Raw genomic sequence first — 9,352 nt, 5'->3', positions numbered from 1 at the left:
AATTACAGCCAATAGGAGAACAGAGCAATCAGTCAGCACAACACCCCAACTTATGCTTTGCTGTTGGATATTTATTCTCGTTTCACTATTTTAAACTCCGGGCCCTCGAAGTGTCCTTGGCCCGGAGAGAGACTCTGGCAGTGCCAGCGCCCCTGACAGAGCCCCTGGGGGCGCCGCCGTCTATGGCATTGCCACTGTGAGCGCCACTACCTTTGAGGGGGCCTCTGGATGCGCCACTGACCCTGGAAGCGCCCGTGATCGCGCTGGTGTCCCTGGGAGTTCCTCGGGGAGCGCCAATGCCCTGGTAGGGCGCCTGGGGCGCTGCCGTAACTGGGAGGGCCCTTGGGGGCTCCGTCGTTCCTGGGAGAACGGCTGGAAACGTGGCTGTTCCTGGGAGAGCTCCTGGGAGCGCCAGCTATCCCGGCGGGGTCCTTGGGGTTGCCACTGTTGTTGGGAAGGCCCCTGGTAGCTCCGCTGACCCTGGGTGAGCCCCTGGGGACGCCACTGTCCTTGGGAAGGACGCTGAGAGTGTGGCTTTCCCTGGGAGAGTCCCTGGCAGCGGCAGCGACCCTGGCAGGGTTCTTGGGGGTGTCGGTGATTATGGAAAGGCCCCTGACAGCGTTCGCTGTCCCTGGGAGAAACCCTGAGGTGCCATCGCCCGTGTAATGGCCCCTAGGGGTAGTTTGTTTTGCACTATTTAAAAGTCTGGGAGATATGACGTTAAATAATACAACGCCCATCACATTTCCAGTATCATCGTATCCTGAACAATGAAATGGAGAATAAATATCCAACAGTAAAACCTAACCTAACCTTGCCTAAGCTAACTTAACATAACTTTTAGCAAAATCTCGCTTCTGGTTATTTTCCAAATAACCACAATGTGTTGTAGTCGCTCTTCGTTTTTTGAGCCCAGTATAAATTTTGGCCATTTCTTTAGCACTTTTTTGCTGCATTGTACTGTACTGTACTGTACTATGTGGTGTACAGTACTGTAATGTACAGTACTCTACTGTACTTACTGTAATATGTACTGCACTGTACATTATATTAAACACTATAATGTCCTGTACAGTTCTGTACTGTACTGTACACCATACATTACAGTACACTATAGTACAGTATCTCCTAAGGACACACCAGGTACTGAAGGGGCGGCCGATGGGACTTATGTTATGCTCACCTAACATAATGTGATGAATACTGTCAACCGCTACAAGTTACTGGCTCTTGATATATCTCAGTGTTTAAAGCTCAAATGTTTATAATACGTTAAAACTAAATATTGTTCTCAACCCTAAGTATATGACCAAAACACCTCCTCATTTGCTCCCCAGTCATTGTCACATATTTTTAACATTCGCCTTAACACCACATTTTAAAAGCCTGTAATCTCTTTACGTCGCAAGGTAAATGTTATAATCTCGATAATACAGGTCGGGTTAATGGCAGTGTGGGGACCAAGACTCATAGTGGCACATAGGGAGACTTAGATGATAACTCCCAGGACAACAGCCTTACCAGTTGTAAAAGTGGTGGCACAGTTTACAGTACACAGCCAGTTTAAAATTTTACACACACACACACACACACACACACACACACACACACACACAAAGTTCAATAAAACACAAAACTATTTAATTAATATTTACTAATAAAATTGTCGTATAAAACCACAACAAAAACACCCATAATACACAAGGCCTGAAGGATCTCCACTAGGACTGTCTACTAGTGGTAATAGCAGTCAGATAGATAAAGAAGTAGACAGGTATGTAGACAGATAGAGATAACAGAGATAGTGACTGGGAGAGATACAGAGTTACTGACAGAGATAAATAAACTAACAGACAGACAGATAACTAGAAAGAAAATCACAGCTAAAACTACACTCGCTCTCAGAAAGTTACAATTCGTAGCTAAAATGAACTGGAAAGAGAGAGAGAGAGAGAGAGAGAGAGAGAGAGAGAGAGGTAAATGAAGTAACTCACGCAGGCAAACTGTACATAGGCGGGATTCTTGTCTCTCATCAACCACCACCATCACATTATGAAACTAACACTGGGAAGGCAAATCACTCTACTCTTCCTGTGTAATATTCATATGATAGGAAAAAATAAATAGATATCACATGAGAATAGAGTATGTAATGGATGACTCTTGTGATTTTACTGACAAAAAAAAACGCTTGAGGATATTACAGACTTATTCCTAAAGTATTGCACATTACAGCCAGAGTTAATCTGTGCCGAGGGGAGTTGACGTCACTATTCGTAGGAGAGTTCCACATTGAAGCCATTACCGTCGTCAAAATACTTCACAATCTGGGTGCGGCCATCTGGTAGGAGAACACTGTATTGCCCCCTTACCTGTGGGAAGGGATAGATAGTTAGATGGGTGGGTGGACGGATGGTTTGACTTAAATGATAGAAATAACCTTAAGAATATCGTCATAGTTGCACTTTAAACCACACACAAAGGTTTATTTCTGGCGTCTTTATGTATTTATCTACTCCTTTTCTCTCCTTTATTTACCCATTTAATTATTTATTTATCAATATATTTAACTTTATACTTACGACGTTGCCATCAGATTCCTCCTTCTGTGAGAACTGGTTGCCGGAGTTGGGATCGTTTACTCCCCAGCCGAAGTCATAAGGCATACCGGCCATCATGGCTGGGGCGGCCGTGGTGGTAGTAGTGGTGGTGGTTGTTGTGGTGCTGGTGGGAGGCTTCTGTACCATAGAAAACGGACATTAAAAACCCTTAATACCATTCCTCCTTGGCTAGATGTATCAGTCCCTGTTAATTACACACCTGTTAGTGGTAAGCAAATGTTAAACATCAATGTGGTGAGATGTGTTACACTAGAAACTATTAACAGTCACATAGAGAGTATTAAATTAAGTGATTGTTATGCTTTTACTGATGGTTCTGTGCAGACAAACACAGGTAGAACAGGCTGTGCAATTGTAATATATAAAGAAAAAGAGACGATAGTGTCAAACAAACAAAGGCTGAACAACTGGGCCAGCACAACACAAACTCAACTAATGGGAATCTATTTAGCTGCAGACTACCTTAAAGAAAATGGAGGTGGGGTGATATTCTGTAACTCTCAAAGTGCTATGTAATCGATGAACAGACTGTCAGCCTCATGTCTAAAGTTGTCTGTGATTTTAAAAGAAATGTGATAAATGCCAATGAAAACAACGCTCGTATTGAATTTATGTGGATTCCGTCCCATGTTGGAATTAGGTATCATGACCGTGCTGATAGACTCGCCAATGAGGCATGTAAGAAAGAAAATGTTGACCGTGACCTTGGCCTGTCCAATGCTGTACTTAAAAGCATTCAAGTCAAAATCATGAACTCTGATCTAGAAGAACTGAGAAAGGCACAAAGACCTGACAGTTGTAGTACAGTATTAGTAAATATGGCAAATTTTGTGACAAGAGGTACCGTTATGGCCATCACAAGGACAAAATCAGACAATGTGATGTAGCCGTGGCCAAAATTAGGCTAGGAGACAGCCACATCTGGCAAGTTCGCAACGCTGTTCCCATACCGGAACACTCAGCATGTAAACTTTGTGATAAACCTTCAAAGCATACACTTGAACACTATATTATTGAATGTGACACTGTCAAAGACTTCAGGCCACCTGGCTTATTGTATCATGAACTTTGTAATTACTACATTAAATCAGGAGTCCTCGAGGACCTTCTTGTAGTAGTCTATCCTAAATTTGCTCGTCCACACTGATTGGTCCTCAAACACAATATAACACTAAAGAATATGACTATTGTAGATGAACCTCTGTCCTGCGTGGCACCCTCAGTGTCAAGTCTTGACTGAACTACTTAGAATAAGGAAGTTGTACCTCAAGTTTTGCCAATAAAGTTAACTAAACGCACTAAAATCACTCACTCACTCACTAACTTACCCTGGTGACGGGTTTAGGGTCTGAAGCTTCAGCTTGAGGTAACTGGTAAAGGCCTGATGGAGGAGGGGGTGGTGGAGGGGCGATGGGCGTCTCGTACAATCCTGAGGGAACAGCAGGGACCTGTGGGGTAGGAACATCCTGTAGTGAATTAATTAAGAAACAACAATAAACAATACACGTAAAGGTGTGTGTGTGTACACACACACACACACACACACACACACACACACACACACACACACACACACACACACACACACACACACACACACACACACACCACCACCACTGTTACTCACACACCCCGAGGCAGTGACTGAAGTGTGGGTGATCCATATATGACCAGCTGATGCTCTACCTCCCACCCTCCCTACTATCTCCCTCCACTCTGGCCTCCACCCTCCACCCTGGCCTCCACCCCACCCCTTTCCACCCTGCCTCCACCCTCTTGCCTCCCTCCACTCTGGCCTCCACCCTGGCCTCCACCCTCTTGCCTCCCTCCACCTGACCTCCACCCTGACTCCATCCTCCTACCTCCCTCCACCTCCCGCCCTCCACTACAAACACAACTCCACCTCACCAATGATATTCCTTCCACCCAGAGAGAGAGAGAGAGAGAGAGAGAGAGAGAGAGAGAGAGAGAGAGAGAGAGAGAGAGAGAGAGAGACCATCCTCACTATAAACTGGTCCAGCTAAACCTTACCTGAGTCATGGCTACATTATGTGCTTCAGACACGTGCAAGGTGTGTGTGGTATCTTATATGTACTCGTATCCTTAGGAGGTCTCACACACACACACACACACACACACACACACACACACACCTGAACTATACGTCACCTCACAGGTATTTCTCACCTGCTCTAGGAAATATTACAGGTACCTCACGTAAGCAGGTGTATCAACATTTCATCAACATTCCCCCCACACACACACACACTTGGGCAATGTCAAGGTGAGGTGAGGGCGTGGGTGAGGGCGTGGGGTGAGGGCGTGGGGTGAGGGCTGGGTGAGGGCGTGGGGTGAAGGCGTGGGGTGAAGGCGTGGGGTGAGCGTGGGCGTGTAGGAGTAAGATAGATAAATGGGCGGTGCTGGGAGGGAGGTCAAGGAGAGCTGACCAAACAGGATACGACTTACTAGGTGACCGTGTGCTTGTGTCCTGGGCAACTCCTTATAGCATACAAGCTTATTAGGGAGAGTGAGGGAGAGGAGTGAGGGGAGAGGAGGTGGGGAGGGAGAGGAGGCGAGGGGGGAGGTGAGGGAGAGGAGGCGAGGGGGAGGCGAGGGGGAGGCGAGGGGGAGGCGAGGGGAGGTGAGGGGAGGGGAGGTAGGTGGGGAGATGGTGGGGGGAGAAGGAGAGGGAAGTGAGAGAGAAGAGAGGTGAGGGAGGCAGAAGAGAGGGGAGATGGTGGAGGTGAGAGGAGAGGGAAAGTGAGAGAATGGAGAGGAAAGAGACAGAACAAGAGGAAGAGAGGAAAGAAGGAGGTAAGAGAATTAAAAAGAAGAAAGAAAAGAAAAATTGAGGAGAGAGAGTGTGTATCAGGACCGTTCCAATATACACATATAACATCCCTCCCTACACCCTACATCCTCTCTACACCCCACCCTCCCCACACCCCTACATCCTCTCTACCTCCACCCTCCCTACACCCTCCCTCACACCCCTACATCCTCTCTACACTCCACCCTCCCTACACCCTACATCCTCTCTACACCCCACCCTCCCTATACCCTTCCAACACCCTCCTACACCTACCTACACCTACCCTTCACCCTCCCTACACTTCCCTACACCTAACCTTCCCTACACACTCCCTACACCCGGGTTACACAGTCGACTCACCTCATAAAGGTTTGCGGGTAGTGCAGGTGGTAGGTAGTTATATCCGGGTTGCTGTGGAGGCTCGTAGTTATACTTCTGACCAACTCCAGCCCCGACGTGGTTCCTTGACCCCGACCCAAGCTGCCCCAACTTCGCTGAGTGGCAAGCCAGCACGCCCCGCACGCCCACTAGTCCGACCTGCATGAGTACTCAAGGTTAGGTTAAAGTAGCATAGTGTTAGGTTAGGTTATAAGTCATTGACGTTCCTGTATCCTCACGTTCTATCACTGAAGAATTCCAGGTGTGGGCGTCACCTGTGTAAGGATAACCTGACCTCTGACCTCACACACGAATATGAAATGGTTCTGTAGTTTTTATACCGTGAGGCGAGACGCAAAGTTATCGTCCGAGAGATTATGTTATATTTTGTGTAGGAGAGAGTAATGTGTTCATTCTTGGTCTCTCTTTCTCTTACTTACTTCTCTTGTCTTATTTCCTCCATACACCATTCTCTTACTTTATGTTGATCTAGTTTTAATTGTGTTAAGTTGTCAGATCTCTCTCTCTCTCTCACTTTCTCTCCACGAGACAGTGACCTGTGTTGTAACACCGTGAGAGTGTACAGATCTGTTGAACTTTAACCCTTGAGTACGATGTGACAAGTGTGTCATGTGATGGTGTCATGTTATGGTGTCATGTTATGGTGGCATGTCAAACCCTCCCCCTCTCTCTCTCTCTCTCTCTCTCAGAAACAAATACCATTATTACATCCAACACAGACAGGCGATTTTGCAAGCCAATATTTACAGTCAATAAGATAAATGAGTATTACCCTTCCTCACCCGCAGCCCCTCACATCCAGTCCCTCGCCTCCAGTCCCTCGCCTCCAGTCGTCCTCCTCCAGCCCCTCACACCTCCAGCCCCTCACCTCCAGTCAATCACCTCCAGTCCCTCGCCTCCAGTCGTCCTCCTCCAGCCCCTCACCTGCAGCCCCTCACCCCAGCCTCACCCCCAGCCCCTCACCTGCAGCCCTCAGATAGCTGATATAATCAACATTGACCGCAAAGTCAAGGAAAATGTTCTTTACGTCACACACACACACACACACACACACACACACACACACACACACACACACACACACACACACACACACACACACACACACACACACACACACACACACACACCTGACAACAATAATTGGGTCTTAGAAACTGATAATGACGTCATCAATAGTCATAATGAAGAGGGTAATTACGAGGTCATATTCTAATCAGATCACTGTTGATGGTTCCTGACCTGATGACCCAACGAGTGTGAAAGTTCTCTCTCTCTCTCTCTCGTAATCTCATATTTTCCGTATATATCAAGACTGAAGGTTGTAAACTTATGGTTAAAAATCTATATAAACAAACACAATAATCCCGTAATACTTTGAAGAGTAGAAAAGGTAAAAAAACATTCATTATTTAGTCACGTAGTCATTAGGTTTCCAGTGTATCTTAAAACTAAAACTTTTATATATACAAAAAATATATCTAGTTCAATATATAAAATACTCCCGTAGTCCTTTAACATCTAGTAGCAGTAAACCTAAGAAAATAAACAAAAAAAATAAAATATATCCACATAAAACTCAATTTCTTCCAAACTTTACACTTGAAAAAAAATATATTAATACAAAAGAATAAACACAATACTCCCGTAGCCCCTGGCGTACAGTACCTTCAACATGTCGACCACACGGCAGAGTTAACAGACCCGGGACTGAAGGCGACTCGTGCGTTACACATCTTATATACCTGAGGCCGGAAGACGATGACGAAGACCGCACCGTTGCCAGAGCCCGAGCAGGCAATATTAGGAAATAGTTGAGAGTGAGGAGGAGGAGGTGTTGGGTCTAGGGTGGAGTAGGAAGAGGAGGGTTGGAGAAGGAGGAGGCGGAAGAGGAGATGGAAGGTGTTGTATTACGTCGAGGGTGGGGGCTGTAGGGAGGAAGAGGAGGAGGAGGAGGAAGGTGTGTTAGCTTGAGGAGGAGGAGGATGGAGAGGAGATAAGGAAGAGGAGGAGGAGGAAGGTGAGTGAAGCTTGAGGAGGAGGAGGATGGAGAGGAGATGTAAGGAAGAGGGAGGAGGAGGAAGGTGTGTTAGCTTGAGGAGGAGGAGGATGGAGAGGAGATGTAGGGAAGAGGAGGAGGAAGGTGTTAGCTTGAGGAGAAGGAGGATGGAGAGGAGATGTAAGGAAGAGGGAGGAGGAGGAAGGTGTGGAGCTTGAGGAGGAGGAGGATGGAGAGAGAAAGAAGAGGAGGAGGAGGAAGGAAGTAGTTGAGGAGGAGGAGGATGGAGAGGAGATAAGAAGAGGAGGAGAGGAAGGTGTGTTAGCTTGAGGAGGAGGAGGATGGAGAGGAGATGTAAGGAAGAGGAGGAGGAGGAAGGTGGTAGCTTGAGGAGGAGGAGGATGGAGAGGAGATGTAAGGAAGAGGAGGAGTTGGTACTGATTGCCTGTGTGCACGATGGGTATTGCTGAGGCGATAGATATCTACGTGTAGTTTTGTTTTGTTTTCACGTCGATGCATTGGTGATGGTTGGTGATGTTTGTTGGTGATGTGTTGTATTGTATTGTATTGTGTTGGTGAGTCTTGTGCCTAAGTCCTGGGGTTTAGCTGTTGGCCACTCAAGAGGTGTGAGTTACAGACACCAGCCACCGCGTCACACCTGGGGACACCGCGTCACACCTGGGGACACCTCTAGGCTAATGGACCAGAAGAACACTTAAGACTCTTCCACCCAATAGCTCGACCATGGTAGTTTTAACATCTGTATCATATATAAACACACACCTGAAGCCCTGCACACCTCAAGACCAACACACCTGAAGCCCTGCACACCTCAAGACCAACACACCTGAAGCCCTGCACACCTCAAGACCAACACACCTGAAGACCAGCACAACCGAAGACCTGCACACCTGAAGCCCTGCACACCTCAAGACCTGCACACCTCAAGACCAGCACACCTGAAACCCTGCACACCTCAAGACCAGCACACCTGAAGCCCTGCACACCTCAAGACCAGCACACCTGAAACCCTGCACAACCGAAGACCTGCACACCTCAAGACCTGCACACCTCAAGACCAGCACACCTGAAGCCCTGCACACCTCAAGACCAGCACACCTGAAGACCTGCACACCTCAAGACCTGCACACCTCAAGACCTGCACACCTCAAGACCAGCACACCTGAAACCCCTGCACAACCGAAGACCTGCACACCTCAAGACCTGCACACCTCAAGACCTGCACACCAAGACCTGCACACCTCAAGACCAGCACACCTGAAACCCTGCACAACCGAAGACCTGCACACTCAAGACCGGCACACCTCAAGACCTGCACACCTCAAGACCAGCACACCTGAAACCCTGCACAACCGAAGACCTGCACACCTCAAGACCGGCACACCTCAAGACCGGCACACCTCAAGACCGGCACACCTCAAGACCTGCACACCTGAAGCCCTGCACACCTCAAGACCTGCACACCTCAAGACCTGCACACCTCAAGCGATACACACCTGA

The 9,352-nt window shown here is 47.6% G+C and overlaps 2 protein-coding genes across 2 annotated transcripts; one reads left to right on the top strand and one right to left on the bottom strand.

Moving 5' to 3' along the window:
- Positions 1–1,637: 1,637 nt before the first annotated feature.
- Positions 1,638–7,590, bottom strand: LOC121867507 (cuticle protein 8-like). The gene is made up of 5 exons (XM_042367474.1): positions 7,501–7,590; positions 5,794–5,970; positions 3,950–4,069; positions 2,583–2,738; positions 1,638–2,372 (listed from the first exon to the last, which is right to left on the bottom strand). Exons 1-5 carry the CDS (start codon positions 7,507–7,509, stop codon positions 2,271–2,273), a joined length of 564 nt encoding a protein of 187 aa, XP_042223408.1. The 5' UTR covers positions 7,510–7,590; the 3' UTR covers positions 1,638–2,270.
- A 3-nt stretch (positions 7,591–7,593) lies between these two features.
- Positions 7,594–9,352, top strand: LOC121867427 (P-selectin glycoprotein ligand 1-like). The gene is made up of 2 exons (XM_042367337.1): positions 7,594–7,629; positions 8,813–9,352. Exons 1-2 carry the CDS (start codon positions 7,594–7,596, stop codon positions 9,350–9,352), a joined length of 576 nt encoding a protein of 191 aa, XP_042223271.1.

Source organism: Homarus americanus, unplaced genomic scaffold (assembly GCF_018991925.1).
Source record: "Homarus americanus isolate GMGI-L3 unplaced genomic scaffold, GMGI_Hamer_2.0 scaffold23598, whole genome shotgun sequence".
Classification (NCBI taxonomy): Eukaryota; Metazoa; Arthropoda; class Malacostraca; order Decapoda; family Nephropidae; genus Homarus; species Homarus americanus.
Note: the sequence above shows the minus strand (reverse complement) of the source record. Positions and strands in the feature narration are given on the sequence as shown.

What these genes read in the sequence shown, in the direction of transcription:
- LOC121867427 (XM_042367337.1), top strand. Translation starts at nt 7,594, where the DNA reads ATGACGAAGACCGCACCGTTGCCAGAGCCCGAGCAG. An exon ending in CGTTGCCAGAGCCCGAGCAG is followed by an intron (nt 7,630 to 8,812) that starts GCAATATTAGGA and finishes GCACACCTCAAG; the next exon opens with ACCAGCACACCTGAAGCCCT.
- LOC121867507 (XM_042367474.1), bottom strand. An exon ending in ACCCTAAACCCGTCACCAGG is followed by an intron (nt 2,739 to 3,949) that starts GTAAGTTAGTGA and finishes TCTATGGTACAG; the next exon opens with AAGCCTCCCACCAGCACCAC. An exon ending in AGGAATCTGATGGCAACGTC is followed by an intron (nt 2,373 to 2,582) that starts GTAAGTATAAAG and finishes CCCTTCCCACAG; the next exon opens with GTAAGGGGGCAATACAGTGT.